Below are 23676 nucleotides of genomic sequence, written 5' to 3' on the forward strand. Positions count from 1 at the left end.
TGAGTGTGAACCTGCTTGCTCACATCTGGGCAGAGAAGGAAGCAGAGATCAGGTAGGAAGCAGAACCAGAAAATAAATGCCTGCCCTGAGTCACATTCCTCCATTGAGGTTCCACCTCCAAATGTTCTAGAACCTCCCAAAAAGGTATTCTTGACTCAGGCACATTGGGAAGAAGATGGAGCTCATGAGAAGTTGTCAAACTATTACCTTCCTAAGAGTGTTTTTAAATATACCTTGATTGTGATGTTTGTTTATTTACACTTCTTGTATTACCACAATGACAGTAGTGCAGTCTGCTTTCATACATGTTCTAAATGTCTCTTACTCCTTGCCAGTTGTTATGGTAAAGATAAGGCATTCTCCTGGAAAAGCCCATTCATCATGGTGCAGGAAGTATAATGTGTATGGCTCCATCCATCATTGAGACACAGGACTCTTTGGAGTTTGATCAGTTAAGTCCCACCCTGTTATCTACTCGCTCACAAGAACTTCTTCCTTTCCTCTTCCTTTGCTGGCATCAGACAGGTAGACCTTGTGAACTCCCACCTTACTGTGAAGCCAGGCAGTAATAGAAATATCCAAGCTTGCTAGCCTGGCTTCTGAGGAGGAAGCACAGAATTGGTACTAAATTTCAGGACTGACTTACATTTTAAGATGTACTCAAAGAGCTGTCACACACAACACAGAATTGTATTGGTGTCCTCCAATCTTTAAAACTTTAAAAATATTGTTAATTAAAATATAATTATATCATATCTCCCCTTCCCTTTCCATTCTCCAACCAGTCTAATGGAAACCTTGCTCCCTCTCAAATTTATGGCTTCGTTTTATGTTACTGTTACTATTACATATCTAAAAGCATAAATATATAAATGCAGTGTGCCGACTCTTTATATTGCTCGTGTATGATTAAAGAGCCGACCACTTAATATTGTATAACCAGTTAAGGGCCTCGTCCCCGAGGAAGACTAAGTGTCCCGATCTCAGTAGTCATTGGTTGCCTATACTTCTTTATCTAGGGGTGAGGCGCCGTGAACCACCCCACCTCTCCGTTAGTTTGTCTCTTGTTGTCATTGTCCAGGTCCTGTTTAGGCACATTGTTGATACAGTCATATTGTTGCAGTATCCTGGGTGTAGCTTCACTGTCATTTCTAGCAGACCCAGTCTCACAGAAAACTTTCTATTCCTCTGGCTCTTAGAATCTTTCACTTCCACCCTCTGGTTTCTCTGAACCTTATGTGTAGTGGCTGTGTTGTGGCTATATCTGGTCAAGGCTGAGAATTGTACCTGTCCATGGGTATATAACAAATATGCATGTATTTAGAAGCACCTTGGTACCAGGACAAGCTAAATAACAGAGTTAAGATCTCCTAGAGACCAAGACCTTTTCAGCCTTGGACTGCCAATAAGGTTCATATTACCATAAACCTGAAACTGCTAGAGAAAGCAGTAGGGGGTACTTGTTAAGATACAGGCATAGGTGAAAGCTTTTAAAGCAGAACTCTGCCCTCTCAGGAAACTAGGCCAGCAACTGACAAATAAGCCCTCATGAAACTGAAAAGCTTCTTTCTGCACAGCATATGAAACGCTGGTCTGAGTGAAGAGGCAGAGGGTAGAATGGGAGAAAAGCTTCCCAGGTCCTCCCTCTGACTGGGGATTGACATCTAAGATAAACAGAGAGTCCCCAGAACAAAACAAGAAAACGACCCAAACAAAAAATGAGCTACAGAGAATGCTCCAAAGTAATTTGAATGGCTGACACTTAAGAATGTAAATTAAAACCTCTGAGATTCCATCTCACACTCATCAAGAAATGAATTGACACTAAGTGCTAGCAAGGAATTAAGGGAAAGGGGACTACTGTTTAGTGACTGTGAATGGGGGTGTTGACTGTTGTAGACACTTTGGAACTTTGCAGGTCCCCCAAAGAGCTAAGAGTAGAACAAAGAAAAGAAAAGAAAAGAAAAGAAAAGAAAAGAAAAGAAAAGAAAAGAAAAGAAAAGAAAAGAAAAGAAAAGAAAAGAAAAGAAAAAAACTGGACAGTAGGCAAGCCTGTAGGACACTTTCTTAATTAGTTATTGATGTTGGAGGTCCCAGCGCATTGTGACTGGTGCCATTACTGGATTGGTAGACCTGGTCTATAAGAAAGCAGGCTGAGCAAGCCACAGATAGCAAGCCAGTAATCAGCACCCCTCTATGGCCTCTGCATTAGCTCTGACCTCCAGGTTCTTGTCCTTTTCAAGTTCCTGTCCTGACTTCTTTCAATGATGGGCTATGATGTGAAAATATAAGGCAAATAAACCCGTTGTTTCCCAAGTTCCTTTTGGACATGATGTTTCATCGCAGCAAAGGTGACCCTAACTAAGACGTGTGTCATAAAGAAAATGAAAACTATTTTCCCAAAGAGTATTTCTTTTATAGTCTAAAAACCTTGTCTTGATTCAATTACTTTTTGGTTGCTATCTTCTTCCATCCTTTTTACTTGCATGCATGTCTTCCCATGCTCCAGGACCAATAGAGAAGAGTGGTGAGCACTCACTCCACCCTGGAGTCGCATCCCCACACAATCACTCACTCAGCTCGCTTGTCTTACTGCTGCTGCTGCTCCTTCCTGTTAGTAGAAGTAGATGTACGTCCCCTGATGACTCATCTGCTGAGCCACAGCTGAGGATGTGAGTGTCTGTGTGTCCCTATTAGCTTGATTGTTTGTAAATAAAGTATCAAATCGAATCTTTATAGTATAATACCTTCTCCCTCCACCCTAATTATAGTAGTGGGACATAGAAGCAATTGCCTGTTGTTTATACTGTAACTATTAGAGATTTCCTTTTAACTATTTAATAACTTTTACTAATCATTTTTATAATGAGGTAAATATGTTTGGAAATGATTTGCTCTGTATTATTTTTCTCATTAAACCTCCTTTCTTTTGTCAAAGACTGCAGAAATAGAATCACTTCTCCTTCTCCTCTGGACCTCTGTATTCCTGACAGCATGCTTTGTATCCCCACCTGTGCTGATCCCTCACCACACCTATCTATACTGAAAATGTTTCAACCCACAGAAAAGTAGGAAGAAATAGGAACCTCACCTCACCTCTTTTTGTTTTTTTGAGACAGAGTTTTTCTGTGTAACCCTGGCTGTCCTAGAACTCACTCTGTAGACCAGGCTGGCCTCAAACTCAGAAATCCGCCTGCCTCTGCCTCCCAAGTGCTGGGATTACAGGCATGCGCCACCACTGTCCGGCTGGAACCTCACCTCTCTTTTACCATTGTTTGGCGCGCTCTCTCTCTCTCTCTCTCTCTCTCTCTCTCTCTCTCTCTCTCTCTCTNTGTGTGTGTGTGTGTGTNTGTGTGTGTGTGTGTGTGTGTGTGTAGGTATACACATCTATACTGTTCTATAAGAATGACAGTGGATTTTTTTTTCTTATTGGCTATTTTATTTATTTACGTTTCAAATGTTACCCCCTTTCTTGGTAAACCCCCATCCCATCCCTCCTTCCCTGATTCTATGAAGATGCTCCCCTACCCCCACCCACCCACTCCCACCTCACCGCCTTGGCATTCCTCTACACCAGTGCATTGAGCCTTCACGGGACCAAGGGCCTTTCTTCCCATTGATGCCAGACAAGGTGGTGTGGTTTAGATATTGTATGGCCTTGTTAGAGCAGGATTTGCCATATGTCTGATTTGCTCTGAGACTCGAGTTAAGTGATTTATGCCTAGAGCTTTGTGAGGATGTGGTTGTACAAGCACCTGCATAATTCGGGTCTCAGAGAAAGGATGCTGCCATGGGCTGACGTTTAGCAGCAAGCACTCACATTGGCAAATCAGTGAGTTTACTGGGGTGGCCCTTCTGGGATTACAGGAAAACCAAGCATTAGATTGGGTAGAGAGATGTGCTGAACGTCCTCTTCATGGTATCCTTGTAGACTGAAAACAGCCGAGCACTCATATTTTATCTGTAGATGGTTTTGAGTGGGTTTGTAGACACATGTAGAAGTTGTGATCACAGTGGGGAGTGATGGAGAGATGTGGGCAATGGGATCAAAGTGCTGTCCATGACATGGAGGTTATACCACCTCCCTGAAGCCAGTTCTGTCCTAGCAAGTGTCATTTATGGTGTCTTGATTGCATAGTTATTGCCAACTAGTGATCGAGTATATAAAATTACTAGATTAGTAAGTGACACTGTTAGTATGATCAGTTAGAGACAAGCTTTACAACTTGTTAAATTTTCATAAGAAATAAACTAGCTAAGAGCATAGTAGTTGTTGCCTTTGTCATCTTTATGTTGCTCTGTTTAATAAAAACTGCTGCAGGATTGCATTTATTTGACATAGTTTTAAGATCATCAATATGGTTTGTTGCGAGTCACTTGAAAACTTAATCTTTTCCTTTTAAGAAAACAAAGTTATCTATTGAGTCTTTAGGTCAGTGGTGGCATTTGATTACTAGAAGGGACACACAAAGCCTCAAGAGCTTGTCTTTCGACTTTGTCCACTCTGCAGGGAGGAGCTGGTGTCTGCCGAAGACATATTGCAGTGGCTGCGGCCTTTCTGTGCTGAAGACACATGTCCTGTGAGGCCGCGAATCCAGGTGCTACAACTCTTGGGGCGGTCCTTCCACCTGAGTGAGGAGGACAGCAAGCTCCTCGTGTTCTTCCGAACGGAAGCCATTCTCAGAGCAGCATGGCCTCAGAGACAGGTGAGCAGCAGCTGCATGCCACTCTTCCTTCAAACCGTGGCTACTCGGAGGGCAGCTACCAAGAAGAGCCGCCTCGGCACCGCAGACTTCTCCAGGGTCACGGTGTCAGCTGCTTGGAGTATGGACAGTAAAGTCCTTTCTGATGTTCCTGCTAGGTTGACCATGACTGAGCTTACCAAACACATGCCCATCATGTTCACACGTCCATCTTTAGGACTGCTGACAGGATTGATTGACTGCTGGCTCACTCCTTCCAGGGGGAATGCCTCTGTAGATGGAAATGCAGGTGGTGTCAGCCAGTTCTTGCTCTCCTGCTCTGTCTGCCTCTGCACTTTGCCTGCATTTCCTTTTCCTGTTACCACTAGGGCTAAAAGACAAAAAGTCTCATTTTCTCTAGACCTTTCTAGGCTCCCACAGACCTCCTCTCTAGAACCTTCTCTTATCACTGAACTTTAAATTCTCAAAGTTAAAACTTCTTTAATTATCTTCATCTCTCTTTCTCTCCTTCCTTTTTCCCTCCCTCCCTCCCTCCCTCCCTCCCTTCTTTCCTTCCTTCTTTTTTAAACCTTGTCTTCATAGTATCGTGGAACCTCTGGAGGATACGGATCCTAGTTAGCTTTAGCTTTCTACTTTATACAAGCTAAAATCATCTGAGGAAGCTCAACTGAGGGATTGTCAAGATCAGTGATTGCTATGGAAAGTCACAGCCCACTGTGGGCAGCACTATCCCTAGGCAGGTGATCTGTGCTGTAAGAGAGTGAGCTAAAAAGCAGGCCAGTAAACGGTGTTTCTCAGTGGTTTCTTCTTGAAGCTTCTGTCTTGGCTTCTCTCAATGAGAGATGACAACTGAAATAAACCTTCTCCTTTCCAAGAGGCCATGTTATGATTGTGACCTGTTTGCTCTCGTTCTTGAAGTCCATGCATAACTGCTTTATTGGAATGTTTGCTCTGTGAAGAAGTAAATGTCCACACTCTCTGGAAAATCCTCCCAGGAGTCTCAGAGTGACAAGGGAAAGGGATCCCAAGTCTCATTCTCCATCTTCGTTTCTCCCCGTGTCTACTTCCCTCTTAGATAAGAGCAGTGTCCCTGTCCTTGTCAGATTAGGTTCCTTACCTGTTTAGTAGTGGAAATGAGCACACCATACTGGCGTTGCTGTGCTGCTGCTGCCTGTGGTGTGTCTTCTCCATGGCGGCCTGGCGATGGTATTCAGGTTGGAAATGAGCACACCATACTGGCGTCGCTGTGCTGCTGCTGCCTGTGGTGTGTCTTCTCCATGGCGGCCTGGCGATGGTATTCAGGTCTTTTGGGGAGGACAGGAGAATTTGATAAGGAAGTTTTACTTCTAGGTGAAGCAACTTTTTGGTCCTTAGGAAATGAAGCAGTGGTTTCAGGATGGAAACACTGGAATGTTGTGTTAATATACCTATGGTTCAGATCATCATTTCAATTCCTGGTTTTCAAAGACTGCATGATATTTCTGTAGAACACTGGAAAGATGAGGGCACTTGTGGGCGCTGAATGTCTCTGTCAGTCTTCTGCCACTAGATCTGTAACCCTGGGGAAGTCTGAGGTCTTGAAGACTGTGTGTATAAAATGGAACCTTGAACTAAGGTGGACAGTGGTCTGCTCACCATTTCTGCTGCTTGGTCCTCGCCATCTCTGTGTCCCAGAAGAACAGGGAGTCCCCCTGTTGGTTACAGTTTCGTTACCTCCTCTTTCTTCCTCAGATGTGTATCAGTACCATTGCTGGTAGAGACCCATTCTTACAGACTGACGATGAGACTAGATAATGATATTGCAGTGTTCAGTTACAAAAAGAAAATGTCAGTGCCACGTTCATTGTGCTGGTAATCCTCTCAGGCAGACGTTGCATACATCAAAGAGGGGCTTAATATTTAATTATTCTCGAAGTGCCCAAAGTAGTGGCCCTACAAATCATTATGCTGCTGGGAAACCAGCCAGCACCTGGAAGACTGAACATGTCTCTGACCCCTGCCCCGACTGTGTCACAGAGAGGCAGCAACTGCTGTGTTTGCTAATGATTAGTGAACGTACAATTACTACGGAATTAAAAATCCACAGACCCTCATTTTTCAGTACTTTGAGAGGCTTTAATTTCCTCCTCAGTAATGCGCCCCTTCGTGGTGAGTGGGGTGCGATGAGAGAGAGGGGAGGGGGCTTCACATTAATCCCTTTGGTTCAGTTTATCAGAGTTTTTCAGCTTTTGTAATTTTCTAGTTAACTGGTGCATGAAAAATGTGGGTCAAAATACTAATGTTTCTTTTGAAAACTTCCATACCTCAGCACCTCAGATTTTTCCATATTTTTATATACAAGGAGACATATAGCTTGAAAGTTTTGCCTTTTTACTTTCCAGCACATCTGAATTTGGTGTGCAAGGCATCACTGGAGAGATATAGCTTAAGATAATACCTAATCTTGTTAAGCCTTATGACTGCCTAGTTTGAAACAATGCAAGTCCGTGCTAGCCCTTCTGTTAGGGATCAATGGCCTTCATTTGCCAAAGTATTAGCAAAATATGTACTTTGCATCTCAGAGTAAAGAAATTCAATATGCAAAAGCTATATGTAGTTCCTTGGAAAAACATATTGCTGCATTAGTGTCTTCAGAGCTAAGAGTCCACATGTGATCAGCTTAACCAAATACAGATATGGTGTGATATAGGGCCTGTGAGTGTACAGAGATGATGTGTCCCTAATACCGTGATGTCCTGCAGTCCTGGAGCTGCCAGAGGCTTTCTTTTTTCCTGCTCAGTAGCTACTTTGTAGGAAAATATCTGGGCATCAAGACCTGAGGCACTCGGTTTATTTAGTGCAGATGTGACCTTTCTAAAATGACTTTGAAGTCCAGTACAATCTGCTTCATCTCTGTCTTAATTCTAAGTCACTTGTCACTATCTGAAAACTCCTTCTTCCCCATCTCTGCCTGTTTGTTATATGATGTCTTTCTTCTTCCATTAGAATATAAATTCTATGAGAGTGGGAATCTGAAAGACACTGTAAATATTTGTTGAATAAATGAATATTAAATCTTTAAGAACCTGTCCAAGGTCATGCTTCAGGTGGTAAGGCAGAACTGCAACTGTGAGTGTGCTGTTGTTGGCTTTGCTGCCTGTCCCTTATCTGCAGTATCTGCAGACAGGTAGGTGATTGACTTAGGGTGATGGGAAGATGTCCTGAAAGAGTGGCCTGGAGTGTTGATGTGGCTTTGTTAGTTTCCCACACTTTCCTCAGGGTGACTTCTGATTAGTTTTCTGCTTTTCATGTGGAAGCAAGGCACAGCCTTTTTATTCCTCCATGAGCAGGAGAGCTGGGATTCCTCAAGAGAACTCTGTGATCTATTTTCCCACAGTGATTAAAGTTAAGAGCGCATCCATGTTGACTGTTTAGAGATCTCTGCAGCTTGTGAGCCCATTGGTGCTCTTCCTGTAGATATTGTCCCTCTCACTGCTAGGGAGTCATTAGCAGAAGAAGAGGAGACTGAGTTGTGAGCTATGTGTTCACTAGAACTGTCATAGAGATTGGTCAGCACCCTCTCTGATTTAGTTGATAGGTCATGACTGGCTTGTGAGTGATGTCCTGCGCAGTCCCAGAGTAAAGCTCCATGTGCTGGGAACATGCGCAGACTCAGGAGCAGCTCCTGGTCATGTTGCACTGCATGCAGTGGTCTCCAGAAAGCCTCTTCTCCCTCCATGCGTTGGGTTTTGTTAGATGGAAGAAATCAGGAGTGTGAAGGATAACAATGCATTTATTTGTCATTTCATGATGTCTCAAAGCAGTGCTGTGTGTGGTAACTGCCATTCAAATGAAATGTTGTGAAATCCCATGCCTGTTCAAGATTGTTGCAATACATGTGAAATTTTCCTCAGAGATTCTTCAGGCATACAGTATATGCCATGAACTGCAAGCATTCTGGGTACAGAAATAGATAAGATACTTGCTTCTGGAGTCTATGAGTTTCACACACAGAAATCTGAATTCAAACTCAGTTTCACCACCCTATAGCTGTGAACTTGGAAAAGTTAGTAAGACTCTCATCTATAAAAGGAAATAATATAGCCATTGTGAAGATTAAATTGCATAAAATCTGCAATATTCTCACTTCAGACAAGGTAATGGTCCTTGTTGGTGTGGGATTTTGTATCAGAGAACATGGCTGTGCCAGGAATCATTAAAGAGTTCAGGCACCAAGACAGAAGTTGACACATGGCAGAAATCTCATGGATCACATAGAGCCATTCATCAGTGCAGTGCGGAAAGACCCCTCTGACAGTTCTTCAGAGCCAGTGTCTTGTGTGAAAACAGGGAGACACCACTGGATGCAGAAGTCGTGGAATGGGCAGACTAGGGAGACAGCTGTGTTCTCATCAGGGAACTTGGTGCCAGGGAGGTATCTGAGCAGATGGCTGTTCCGAGAAACAGTCTGACCATGGAAGGGAAGGCTGAGGCAGTAGTCTGCTTTCTGAACTTGGCTGTAGCAGTGGAGATAGGCAAGGATAAAAAGGAAGCTTGACATGTGCTTAGATGAGGGGAGGGGAGCTCCGAATTTGGCCTGGGACTAGAGAGGAAGTGGGCTACTCAACTTGCTGGACAGTGCAGGAGGAAGAGCTAAGCCCTGGGTTCCAGCAAGTCATCGACATGCTTTAATCAAGTCATCTGTTTGCTTTAATCTTTAACAGCATTTTCTAGCATGCTGGAGCAATAGGGAGGCAGGGAGGCTCATTTGAGCATCTTCATGTAGACAAAATGTAGGCTTCATGTGTCTTAGTAATGGCTGCTTTCCAGAAATAAACTTGGAAGTTATCAAATATTACCAGATGCCATTCCCTGGCTCCCTCACTCTGCCAGCTCAGTTGTCCTCAGTGGATGACTATATCCTGGTACCTTTTAAAATGTCATCACTGTGTTCATTGTCCTTAGTGAGAGATTCATTAGGACACATGCACACATTGATGTGAGGTTTGGTCTTACCCTCACATTACCTCCTGTCCCTTTCCCATTCTCACTGGTACTTTCTCTTCCCAATGGTCTTGTGTTCATTTTTAAATCTGGGTCTACATATAAGAATCTTTCTGGGTCTGGCTTATTATGTTTAACCAATAGATCTCCCTTTTTATCTGTTGCCTCAGTTCATTCTCCACATTTCCATTATCTATTCATCTTGATGGACAGGTAGGCTTTTCCCATTACTTGACCATTGTGATGTTGGATATCTCTGTGTGTGCTGATATAGACTCTCTCAGCTGTTTATCCAGAGGAGGTGTAGCTGGACCACATGGTACCCCTGTTTCTGGCTTTATTAAGTATCTCCTTGTTGATTTCCTTAGTGCTTGGCCTACTTAGCATTCCTGCCACTAAATGTTTAAGGTTTTATTTTGCCTCACATCCTCGCCAGCATTTATTTTCTTGATTTTAGCCATTTTGGCCAGGGTAGAATAGAATCTCAATGTGGTTTTGATTTGAATTTACCTGGTGGATAAGGATGTTGATCATTTGTCTACATATACATTGCCAATTTCTACTTTCTCTTTTGAGAGCTGTCTATTTAATTTATTTTCCCAGTTTTTGGTTGGATTTCAGGGTTGAGTTTTTTAATTTTAGATCTCAGTCTAGATGTTAGATGAGCAGCCCACAAAGACTTCCTTCTGTGCTACCCTCGCTGTTGACTCTGCTGCCTCCTCTGTGCAGATGCCTGCTGATTGTATCATTTCAGTAGTCCTGGCCTCCTTGCGATGTTGCCTAAGACACTGGCCTTGTATTCTTCTGTAGAATGCAGAGAAGAACTGGGGAAAAGAAAGCATGAAGTGCATGACTGCTGGGTTTGGGGAGGAACAACAGCAGCTGTGGGTTTAACTTTCATTTTGAAGTAATTTCAGATTTACAAAAAGTTGTATAAAGTGTATATAAATTTCTGTGTAATTTTTCCATGCAGTTCTGCAAATAGAAATTGCTCATCCACAAGCACATATATTCAGCACACTTCCTTGCTGATACCCAGGCCACCCACTGTGAGTTGATGCGCCAGTCTCTTTCTGATCTGCATTCACCAAGAACACTCTGCATCTGTCACATCTCTTCAGTCTCCTCAAGCCTCTAGCAACTTTCAGTTGATTTATGTGTCCGGTCTTTTATGACCTTGATAGTTTTAAAAAGCAGTGGAAAATTATTTTTTTAAATGCCATTCGGTTTAACATTGTCATATATTCAGGTTTTGCATTTTTAGAAGGTGATCACAGAAGGGATGTGTCTTTCTTAGAGCATTATATTAGGAGATACACAGTCAGGGCAGGTTTGTTTCATGACTAATAGTGTTACCCTGAGCTGCTAGGGAGCATATTTCTTCTAGGTATAGTTATACGTTCTTTTATATAATTATTAAGTAGATTGTTGGACACTTTGAGGTGATTACTATTCTTGTTATAATTATTATTATTTATTATGTTTCATCATCTAATTCCATGTACTTATCATGGATTAATGATTGCTGCATGAGATGAATATGACTCCGATGGGACTTGTTTCCATCACTTGTTCACCTAAATATATTTATTCAATTGCTTATTTATTTCACTGTGGTCATATGGGTTTTTGTTTTGTTCCATTGTTCTAACCCATCATAGTGGTTTGGTTTGGTTTGGTTTGGTTTAAGTCATCCGGAGATGGTCACTGGGATTTCTCTTCCAGTTTTCTTCTTTTCCAGAGTGCCGACCCTTTGTGGAGTACTTCCCCACTGTCTGGTGCCCAGGCCTGGGAGTCCTTTGTGTATGTTCTGGGATCGGCTCTTGATTCAGTCATTGATGTCAGAAAGCCTTGTTTCCTTTTGTTAAAAAATGGTGTTTAGGAGCCAAACTAGCTGCCAGGTGTGCACACTGTAAGGCTTGTAGGAGAAAGAACCAGAACGTGAGTAACCACGTGGATATTAAAAGTCTACCTCTGTTCCGTCCTGATCATTAAAGGTCAGGTCTATATGGATACCCTAGTTTTCATCTGTGGTATAGAGAACATTCTACCTTCGTTGGTAAGCTCTCCTCTGCAGAGACTCTGCTCTCATCCAGAATTTTCTTACAAATTTGCTCTTTCCTAGAATATATAATCTTGAAATTACTATCTCATTTTCTCGCTAGAGTTTACTTTCGTCTTCAGCTGTAGGTTAATAGAACTAACAATACTTTTTTCCTGGTGCTACTTAATTTTTCCCTTCCTGTTGTCTGTCTCCACATGCACGGAGACACATCATCATTAGCCTGGCTGTCTTGTTCACTTCTGCCATTCAGTTCACTGTTTTTCCTACTTGTGTGGTTTGTCTAATCTTGTTGGTTTCAATTGTTTGTTTTTACTATGTGAGTCATTAACAAACAATGTAATAAGTAAACTAGAAAGTAGAATTTAGTATTGTTTTTACTTCTGATATTTTGGAGTTTAGATGTTCTCAGCCTATAATTATATTGGATATATGTAACTTTTAAAAATCTTTGTTTTACTTTATATGACCCAGCACAAGGGAAGGCCTGGGCCAAGTATTAGGAGTGGGTGGGTAGGAGAGCAGGGGCAGGGGGGTATAGGGAACTTTCGGGATAGCATTTAAAATGTAAATAAAGAAAATAATAATGAAAAAAATTAAGAACAAGAAAAAATAAAAAATAAAAAAAAATAAAAAAAATCTTTGTTTTAACGCCTTCTTGAGAACAAGTAGGCAGACACATATATCATTTTCTTCTGTTACCCAGGAATATCTTTGGGTAACTTCTACCTAACCGAAAGCATCAGAGTCCAAGTAAAACCACAGAAGCTTTGGTGTAGACATTTCTCACAAGCTGAGGAGCAGCTGATGGAGCAGCTGAAGGTCCACTTTGTTTTCATGCTTTTGGGAGCCTCCCATGGACTGGATGTCAGGCTTCCTGGGTCACACTTCATCGGCACAGTTCTCTTCCCATGGGGAATGTGGGGGAAGGCTGGTTAAGAAAGTTGTGTATTTCAGTACTAAAATATGACAACATACATGGTAAAGAACTACGAAACTCTATCAGCTAGGGCTCTGTTAGATGCCTGCTGAGCTTGTGTGTGCGTGTGCGTGTGCGCGTGTGTGTGTGTGTGTGTGTGTGTGTGTGTGTGTGTGTGTGTATGTGCTTGTTGCACTCTGCTCTGTTACCTTATACATTATAATCTCAGAATAGTATATTGGGTTTGATACAGTTGCCTTTTTTTTTTAAGCCTATGAATACCTTAAGGCATTGCCTTTTGTGGTATCACAGCTATAGCAAGGCCAGCATTTAGTTTTTCATTCTTTTATCCTTGGTGGGTCACTGCTGATATCGACCTTCTCACTTTAGCTCAGGATATAGAAGCTGCTAGAATGTATGTTCTCTCAGCATACTTGCAGACTCATGACATCCATTCAACATCTGCATCTGTGTTTTACTTCTTTAAAAATGAGCAAACCTGGTGCCTCTAGCACCACGATGTGCAACAAGAACCTGAGAAGTAGGAGTTACAGGTTTACGATGATTTCACAGCAGCACTTCCTGGTTCCACAGCTGAATTTGTGTGAGCTTTTGTTCTCTCAATAAACTGCAGTGCCGTTACTGGAAGAACAGTGGACTGAGAACTGCTTCCTCCAGCTTTGGACAAAGCTCAAAGGAAATCGTTTCCATTTTATGCATTTTATATTAATTTTTTTCTTTTAATATGGGCAAGTAACTAAACCCAGAGCCAGACCCTGATGGTAGGGCTCTAGAAATAAGAAGCAAGCCTTTTACAAGACACTGGAAAGAGTAACTGAGAGAAAGCAAGAGCAGAGTCCCTCACCACACTTCCCAGGGTCTGTGTGGCTTTGTCTTCACACTGAAAGCATCTGCCAAACTGCTGGTTACCTGGGTCACATAGTGAGTACTTCAGTTCTGCTTTACTCAAGGGAGAGATGATGGCTTGTCTTGTATTAGAAACTGACGGGGGATAAATACTGTGGAACAAATACTGTGTTTGATTTACATGCTGCATGTAACCAAAGCATCATGTGACAAGGGAACTTGCATAAAATCTGTGGTTCAAATTAGAGGAATTTCTAGGCACATGTTGGCAAATGGCTTTCTGATGAACATTAGGAGTTAATTTTGGACAATTTAAACTTCCAAAATCCATTTAATGTTAAGTATGCTGAAATAATTACTTTCAACTGTAAAAGCAATTTGTATTTTAGCGTGTGAGAGGCCAGTGACACTGTGTGTAGACATCTTACTTTGCTAAGGCAAGTAGAGGTCTCTGCGCAGCCCTCCAGCTCTCCATAGTTTGTGATACTGTGTTTAAGACTCAAAACTCCTGAAGGTTTACATATTATTTCACTACTGGAATGAAATGCCTGAGGCATACTGAGTCTGTAATGAGCAGGGGTTTATGTCACTTGTGGGTACAGAGGCTCAAGGGCATGATACAAGCATTGGTTTAGCTCTGATGAGAGCCTTCTTGACTATGCCCCATTTTGATGGGAGCAATTTAAAAGGTAGTTAATCAAATCTATAGGAAGAGTAGTAGCATCCCCAAGCCCTTTTGAAGGTCATCTCACCAGTGATCTTGGAATCTATAAGCTCCTCTAAGGAGACTCCACTTAAGAACTTTTAGGTGACAAACAACATCCAAACCATAGTAAATTTCTGTTCTGGTTTGGTTTTAGATTCTATTTCATTTTCGTTCAGTAAATTGCCAAGTTTTTCAAGGTTCTTTTCTCAGTCACATGCAGAGTCTTCTGGGAACCAGTTCAGCATTGTCACAAGTTTCCAATATGTGTTGTTTCTTCCAGGTGGACATAGCTGACATTGAGAATGAAGAAAACCGTTATGCTCTGTTCTCGGAACTCCTGGAGTCTAGTCACCATGAGGTCGAATTTCAGCACTTGATTTTACTCTTGCAAGCTTGGCCGCCTATGGAAAGTGAATATGTGTAAGTCTTAAGATAATTGCCATCCTATGTCTGAATGTCAGTTTTGAAAATGTAATGTCTTCAGCAGAGCCAGTGAATGTGTATGTACTTATACACACATATATCAAGGTTTCAGACACTCTCTTATGTTCCAAGTACTCTGAACAGTGAATGGCACCAATGCAGCTCTCCACCACATTTGCTTATGTTTCCCTATTCCTGCCTGCACAGATTTAATGTTTGTATCTTAGCCAAGCGCTTGTTATGTGCTGTAATGGTGAGTTTCTCTTTCTATTACTGTAATTTTATTTTTTTTCTTTTAGAGAATTTCATACATGTATATAGCAAAATATGATCTATCCACCATTTTCCCTTCAACCTGTCCTCATATCTCACCATTATGTCCCTTCCCAAAGCCATGTCTTTTTTTTTTTTTTTTTTGGTAACCCACCAAGTTCAGTTCCTGCTGCCCATATGTTTGTGTGTAAGGCACTGTCCACTGCAACATGGGAATCTACAGTAGCCATAACTTCAGTCCCAGGGACTACCCACTGCCACTGGCTCCTTGGAAAGGGTGGGGCCAGGAGAGCACCTTCCTTATGTGTGAGAGAGAGAGATCACTATTTGACTTTAAAGACAATTTAAGTTGTTTTTGAAATATTGGATTATCCTTCTATTTCCCTGTACCTAAGCCCAAATGTTTTCTTCAGACGTACCATAACCATGTCTGATTTAAGATACGAGCACAATAACTTTGTTCTGGTATTTCACAAAGAAATTTCTTGCCTGATTTATTTTAAACAAAGCTTTCAGTGCTACCTTGAGAATTCATATGGAACAAATAATTCCCATTTATTAAGTGCTCACAATTATTGAGTGTGTAATTTACATACATTACCAATCATCCACACAACAAACATGCGCAGATAGTGTTACCTAATTACACAGATGAAAGAATTGAGTTTCAAAAGTTAAGGAACTTGAGGCTGCGCACAGCTAACAAGTGTGGGAGACAGGAGGCTGCGCACAGCTAACAAGTGTGGGAGACAGGGTTCTAAGGAGGACTGGCCTGGCCGCAGGCTTGGGTCGTTTCCTCCCTGTCCTGCTGAGCTTGCAGCTGCCAGAGTTAAGGGGGCCCCAGTCTTGTCCTTGTGCTGTTGGACATGGCCTCACCCTTTCCTTTGGGAGAAGTGGCCAGGTTCCCTTTGCACACATCACCTTTCTGAAGCTGTTTCCACTCGCAAGAAGCATGTGTCTCTGTGCTCCAGCTCAGGCCTATTCGCTCCAGGACTGAGCACTCTCAGAGCCCAGCAAGTGATTCTGTCCTAGGCCAGTGAAGTCTCCGTATCTTGGTGTGGGAAGAAGGAAGCTTCCCTGAAAATGGTTTGTCCTGGAGCAGTGTCAGAGCAGTAAAAACATCTGGGAGACACACTCTACCTGAGCCCCAGGGTGGGGCTGTTAGGAATTCCTGATGCACACCGAGGAGAGCTGTGTTTTTTTGTTTTTTTCTAAGTAGATCCTTTTAGAAAGGAAAGGATGTGTGGCTTAGGTCTCTGTCACTGTGACAGTGATGGTTTCCTGACTCATGTTCTACAGAGTGGGATTTTACCTGAATTGTTTAGTTAGTTTGTTATTGTTCAAGACAGAGTCTGGTTATGTAGGCTGGCCTTGAACTAGTGACCCCCAGTCCCCTGCGTTCTGCCACATCTGGTTATCACACCTTTTCTGCTCACCATAGGACCTTCATTGTCATTGTGAAGTGTTTCCCTGTGGTCTTGCTAAGGCGACTCAGGGCTGCAATTGCTTGCTAAGTGCAGATCACTGGGTCCCAGGCTCCTCTTAAAAGTCACCAGGGCAGACAGTGAGAGATGTACACGCTAGCGTTGGCAGTGCTGCCTGCCGTGCCTGCCGTGCCTGCCGTGCCTGCCGTGCCTGCCGTGGGCTCAGAATTTGAGACTGGGTCTGTAGCTTAAGAGTGAGCTGTCTGGACATCTACTGTCCCAGTGTTGCCCACTGCTTGTTTATACCACAGTAGCCTATGCAGAATAGCCTAAAGGAACATATTGTGTACACTGAGTGTAAGCCACCAAAAGCACTTTATTTCAGAAAGTAGGACTCTTTGTCTTTGTTGTTTTAATTTATCACAATGCTGAGAGCTTTAATCACCTCCAATGTGTTACATATTTCTCTGAGGAGCAGCGTAGCCAACAATCCGTGGGTGAGACTGGTGACTGTGATGCTGACCAGATGTACAGAGGAGAACAAGCAGGGCCTAGGGGATGAGGTGTTGAAGATCTGCCGCTCCCTCTACAACACCACACAGATGCTGCCTGTGGAGGTGAGTAGATGCTTCGAATGGTTTTCCTGGGGTTGCCTTCTTCTCACAGCCCTCTGTTCGAGGCAGTCGTAGTAACCGTACTTGAATGCTTAGCTCAAGCAGTTCTGCTAGAAGCCAAGAGTGTGTAAAGGACCAGATGAAAACAGTGGTCGGGAAAGGGTGCCTGGAAGGCGCTTTCTTTTCACCAGTGCTCTAAAGCAGATTTTACAAATTCCATGGCAGAGACCAGTGCAGTTCCCTCAAGGCATTTGCTATGGCCAATCCAAGCTGACGGCTTGGAACCCAGTAATTCAATTGTTACCTGTCTAAACCTAGCTAGTTGTACTGGTAGCCAAGCAACCACTCTGATGCTCACATTCTTCTGTATGTGTCTCTGTAAGGAAATTGGGTAGCCACAGCTGCTACTCTCTGGAACATGCAACAGAAACTCAACCACTTCCACTTTGACCTTTCTATTTGATCCCGTGATTTAAGTGTCAAAAAAGTATTTGTAATATGTATAGCATAGAAATATTTTATATATTCTGTTAATTATGGAAGCCTGCTTGTATGTCTATGCAGCAGTATACTGTTTAAGCAACTTGTATGTAGCTAAGAATTTGGATAATGGCATTAAACTAACTCATTGTTTTTGAGTTTCCACCACATAGGAAATAAGTTGAAACCAAAATTATAAATCTGATCCTGTAAATCCTCATTGTGATTGCTCAGGAAAACTAGCCTTACTATGAATAAACATAGAATGAATTGTTTTCCAAATTTGGGCTGAGAAAGTGTTTTATTGAATTTTTGTTGTTGTTGTTGTTGTTTTTCGAGACAGGGTTTCTCTGTATAGTCCTAGCTGTCCTGGAACTCACTTTGTAGACCAGGCTGGCCTCGAACTCAGAAATCTGCCTGCCTCTGCCTCCTGAGTGCTGGGATTAAAGGTGTGCTCCACCACGCCCAGCCTTATTGAATTTTTAAAGACTTATTTGTTTAAAGAAGTCATCCAAGCACTGGAGAGATGTTCTATAACACATTAAAAGTGCCAGCACCTAAAGCACAGTGGAGTGTGTATTCACAGCTGTGGACCACGGCCCTCTGGAATCAACTACTTGCTTACATATGGTCTGATCTGCTGGGTCACAGTGCGTTGAGGGCATGAACCTGGTAGAGTCATCACATCACTGGGACAAGATTCAGTCCTACAGAGAGTGAGTTCATCATGGTTTCTGTTCTGTGACCAAAGAACGCATATAGGAACACCTTTGCCTTCATATGAACTAAAGTGAAGCACTGCCCACTAAGAACCAATGTCAGAACTAGCCTATAACTGTTGTGTTGAGTTGGATGCTGATCAGAAAGATTCTGCTTAGGCTCTTAGATTCTTCTGCTCTCTTGTTACTAGCTGGTAGTTCCATCTTCCACTGTTGTCTCCAGCTCTGATGGGGCTAGACTGAAGCTTCCTGCACGCTACTAATCACCATCATTCTTAGATCTAGAATTCTCATGGAGTTGGGGGTGGGGGGAGGAGACTGATCATAGGAGGTCGTAATGGTTTCTCCGAATAATCTGATGAAGTTAAAGGTAATTACTGAAGGAGTGCTGTTGCCTTTGTGAATTCAGTGGCTTTATAAGCTCAATTTCTTTCCTTAACTTGGGCATGAGTATAAAGAGTGTTTCTTGCATGACATGATTACAGGAGATTAGTAACTGATAGCCATTATTTTTATTGTTAAATGTGCTCAATAAAAAATTTAAAGTGTTATTTGGAGAGAACATAATTATGACAAAATAGAAATGTCTTGAATTTATTCTACCACACTTCAGAGTTGCTCAACTTAATCTCAGAGTTCTATAATAATTTTCTTCACCATGATACTAAAATTATCCAATGCTCAGTCACTTTTATTCTACCCTTGGCTAATGATGTGTATGCCCAGTTGTGGCAGGAACTGAGGTGGACTCACTTCTTCCCTTACCCCTATTCCTCATCCTTTGCAAAGCTCCATAATTAGTTTCTATGTGCCTTTTTGGGATTCCAGGACATTCCTCATTGTATCTGTTTCCTTAATAGCTGTGATGGTTTTTCTCATGGAAAATATCAACAGCAAATTGAAATCACTGCTCTTCATAAGTCATGTATCCCACAGTATTGCAAGTTTGGCTTACATCCATGGCAGTCTGAAAGGTCTCCTCAAGAGTGGAGATATGTGGGAAAAGAAACCTAAAACAAGTTCATGCCATTCATAGATCTACAACTCCAAGTTCCTACTGTTTGCAACTGACTCGGCAGTCCGAGCCTCACTGAGGCTAAACAGAAGTTAGACCCATGCAAGCTACAGGCTGCCATGTGGGAGCAAGTCACCCAGGAGTAAGCCTGGCTAAGTCCAGGTTGGGAACCTCGAGTGGTCATTCTTCCTCGTGACTGAGATGCTTTTGAGAACGCCAGGAGCTTGGTTTGGACTTCCATGGCATCCAGGCTATCCAGGCTCCCTTCTGCCTGCCTCTTCCTCCTCCCCATCTCCTTAATGGGGCTAAAACTGTATCTCTCTGAAGCACATGACATGGTGTGTGCTAATGCCTACAAAGCATGGCAAGTGGGTGGCTCTGGTCAGAACTCTCCAGGTGGAAATAAGGGATAGATGGAGGCATGCTCAGCAGCCTAGAAGTCAGGGCTGACTTGAATAGCTCTGGAGAGCAGGAGACTACAGATATCCCCATGTCCAGCAGTCTTCACCCTCATCAGGACCAAGAACAGAGGGCGCGGTCAGCACCTCTGCCTCTGTGAGTACCACACACCTGCTCACACTCCCTCAGCAGACTCTAAAACATCTGCTGACAGCGATCCACTGAGTCCCCACAGGTTGTATAAATGCGAAAACAGTGTTGGTGGACTGATGTGACTTGGCTGGCAACGTCAGGCTACAGGGACTACTACCTAGCTCATCACCATAAACCACAGCCCACAGGGAGAACGAACTCCAGGCTGAGGCTTGTCTTTGGACTCAGGGGACTTATCTGTCTCTTTTTAAGGCCCTGCAATGTCATGTTCTGTCTGAATCATGAAGTTGTCAAATGAGGTGGTTTGATGGTTCTCCCTGCTGCTTGGCCTTACAACAGTCCCTGCATAATCCTCATAATACTTTTCTTACAATGTAAGCACCAGAGAAGATTTGGCATGAGTTGTCTGAATATTTGGCCAATAACATAGCTAGGAGACAATAAAGTACTCAGGGATCACATAAACTAGAACTCTCTATCCTCAGAGCCCTTTCCCTGGCCATGTGCCCTCTATCCTGCTTAGATTTTATTTTATTTTAATTTTTTTATCACAAGGTAGAGGCCTCTGGGAAGAGGCACCTTAATTGAGGGAACTCCTCCATCAGATTGCCTGTAGACAAGTGTGTGAAGCGCCCTCATTTTCTTGATTAATGATTGATGGGAGGGCGCCACCCCTGAGCAGGATAAGAAAGCAAACTGAGCAAGGCAGTAGACGCCTCCACCATCTCTGCTTCAGTTCCTGTTTCCAGGTTCCTGCCCTGGCTTCTCTTCATGATAGACTGTAATCTTTAAGATGAAGTAGACTATTCCTCAAGTTGCCGTGGGTTATGGTTTTATCAAAGCAATAGAAAGGAAACTATCATCTTCTTAGATGCTACTGTGTTATTTTTATAAAATTTGTCATTTAAAGCTATAATCAACAATGTTTCTAAACATCATGAAATGCTGAGGTCCTTTGCCAATTATTGGTAATATATTGAGTGAACAGCAGACATAAGTACTAAGAGAGACTCTTGTACCAGTACTGTTGAGTATGGAGTGTACCATGTAAGAAGCCTAGCTCGTCCTCAAAGAGGGCCATATGGGTGAACACAGAACTACAGGACAGAAGGTATGGTCTGAAGTAAAGAGCCGTGGGGATGTAGAGTGGAGGCTAAGCTGGCCCAGTCAGGGGAGCCTGTCTGGTGTGTGTCACTATTCTTCCAGAGTTGTCAACCAGTGTCTACTTACCCCAGATAGGGAGCCATCGAGAGCCCAATGTAAGCATCCACTGACAACAGGCCTGGTGAACCACTGAGTTTCACTGAGGGTGCTTAAAGGAGTTTGAGTAAGGGGTTACTTTCAGGAGCAAAAATTACTCAAAGACGGCTGCATCTCTAATTGCCTACCCCAGTCGGTGACAGTTATGAAAGCAGGAAGCCTGGAGCTCACTGCTTAAGGGACAACTCACAAGTTTGGAAAGCGTCTCATTCGGTCTGTCATTTTCATCATCTCATCTTGGAATGATGCACAGGGATGCTGAGAATGCCCAGTGTGTGAATTTTCTTCTCTGTTCTGCTGTTGTGGAGTAGCACAACAGAATAATCAGCTCCATGCAGGGCGGTGAGCCTTCATTCTTTTTCCAGAATAGTTCTGCTTTAATATATGGGGTTGCATTCATTGTTTGCTCTTTGGTCGAGTGTTCAGTTCTTTGTGTCATAGCTACAATCAGGACTCTAGAGGCAGCCAGCTCAGTGAGGTGAGTGGTCAGTGCATCAAGTAGAATACAAACCGGAGAGTGAAATTCAGGTATACCTGGGGCGATACACACATGTTCATTGTTTTGAATCACAGATAGTTTTCATGATGTTGGAATATCTTAAATATATCAAGAATTCTATTTATCTTAATATGAGAATTTTAAACATATTTAAAGATATTGTCTTTGTCCTTTGTCTCTCAGTAGATAAGAACTAGATATTGACATCATTAATAGTTGATAACAGCTGCTATGAAGTCTCCACTGCATGCTCAGCACTGTACATTTATATTAACATTAATTCTCAAGATACACAACAAAAATTACAGAGCAGATACAGAGATGTCCATTTTACTTGTATGGAAACCAAGGCTTTGAGAATCAGAATAGATTATCCCACTAGATCTGCATACTGAATACATCCTATTGTTCAAAATAACATCTCACACACACACACACACACACACACACACACACACACGCACGCAGGATAGCAGATGTGTGTACAGGTGCAGGGTGGCACTGTGTTGGCGTGAGTGGAACTCACCTCACTCATGTGGTTTCAGGGTGTGAAGGAGCTGTGCCTGCTGCTGCTGCATCAGTCCCTCCTGCTGCCATCCCTGAAGCTGCTTCTGGAGAGCGGTGAGGAAAGTCTACAGGCCATGGCCCTGGAGCAAATCTCAGCTGTCACTAAGGTAAGCCCAGTTCAATTTGCTACTGTTCTTGTCTCCAAAAAGTGAGTGCAGTGCTTTGATCTTCATCTGCAATAACCATAATTAATTCTCAGCCACTTTATAGATAGTATTCTCTGACTGTCAGGCAGTACGCGCACTTGGTTTCATGGGCATTTGCTGAGCCTCTTCTATGAGCAGGCTCTGGGTGGTCGTTGACAACACAGACACATAGAGTAAAACACTGTCCCAGAGAAAGGGCCTTTCAGGCTCAGGAGCCAGCATCCCAGACTCCTTGTCACTCAGGTTTCAGGTCTGGGGAATCTGAGCCCCACTGAGGTTGGCTCCATCTCCAGCTGCACCTGATGGCTGCTCACAGACAGAAGTTTTCCAGCAGCACTCAACTGCAGTCATCCGAAGTCTAGAAGTGCAGTCCTCTGGAACCTGAGCCTCGCAGAAGCAGTGTTTGGGCTTGAAGACACATGCTCAAGTCACATTTGCAGATTGCACACGTGTTTGCAGATGTGCCCAAGGCCGCTTGTTTTGTTGTGATGACTGAGGAAAGCGGTGTCTCTTCCCTTCCTCCCCCTCCCTTTTTTTGGTCTCTTTCCTTTTAAAGATGTATTGTCTCCAGATAGATGGCTCAGGGTTATGTTTTAGCAAATTGACATTGAATGATACTTCTCCAAACCCTTCTATAGAGACATCCTTGTTTCCTGTGAGTAGTGTGTGTGTGTGTTCATATACACACATATAGAAATGCAAGCACACTTCTGTATAATTCTACTTTCTGCTCTCTCTACTAACAAGATGTCTTCTGGGAATCAGAGAGAAGGGGAGTTCTAGAACAGAAGTCTATGTTGGCTGCAGAGGAGAGCTAAGGAATAGATATAAAGATATCATTGATAAACCATTTCGTTAATGACAAAGATATCAAATGTTACATTTGGCAACAGTCATTGAAAATCTGTTGCCTCTCACCAGATGTTGTCTTTGTCAGAGTGTCTGCAGAGATTGTGGAGTAGCATCGGTTACCACTGTTGCCTGGCAGGACCTTGTGGCATGCCAGACTGAAGTGTTCAGGGGTCGATCTATTGGTGTCTTCCTGTCTCCCTGCTGATGTGAATGCTTCATGGTTTTGTTAACTCATAAGAACTGAGAATTATGTTGAGCTTTTTCTTAGCCTGTTTTTTATTGGAAGTCAAGAAATGAGGAAGAAGAGAGAGCTGAACAAAACCAGGCTGTGATTCTCCAGCATGTTCTCGTTCCTCTACTTGCCTTAGTTGCTGTTTTAGTCTCCCCAAGTACCTGTCTCTTAGGTCTTTGGAGAAGAAGACAGTGAGTATTGTTCTCTGTCACACCCCTGGTTAGGATTCCATAGGTGAGTATTGTTCTCTGACACACTCCTGGTTAAGATTCTATAGGTGAGTGTTGTTCTCTGTCACACCCCTGGTTAGGATTCCATAGGTGAGTGTTGTTCTCTGACACACTCCTGGTTAAGATTCTATAGGTGAGTGTTGTTCTCTG

The 23676-nt window shown here is 42.9% G+C and overlaps 1 protein-coding gene across 4 annotated transcripts in view; it reads left to right on the forward strand.

Moving 5' to 3' along the window:
• The window catches only part of Nbas (neuroblastoma amplified sequence), a 284567-nt gene that overhangs the window by 250426 nt on the left and 10465 nt on the right, over positions 1-23676 (forward strand). For 2 of the 4 annotated variants that reach the window (XM_021201944.1, XM_029540736.1), the window contains exons 48-51: positions 4511-4706; positions 14521-14660; positions 16839-16977; positions 22045-22173. In XM_021201944.1, coding sequence (XP_021057603.1) covers positions 4511-4706; positions 14521-14660; positions 16839-16977; positions 22045-22173 — 604 coding nt within the window. Of the gene's footprint in view, positions 1-4510; positions 4707-14520; positions 14661-16835; positions 16978-22044; positions 22174-23676 lie in introns of all 4 variants that reach the window. The other 2 variants (XM_029540735.1, XM_029540737.1) reach the window with 1 other exon arrangement.

The sequence above is a fragment of the Mus pahari genome, chromosome 7 (genome assembly GCF_900095145.1).
Source record: "Mus pahari chromosome 7, PAHARI_EIJ_v1.1, whole genome shotgun sequence".
Lineage (NCBI taxonomy): Eukaryota > Metazoa > Chordata > Mammalia > Rodentia > Muridae > Mus > Mus pahari.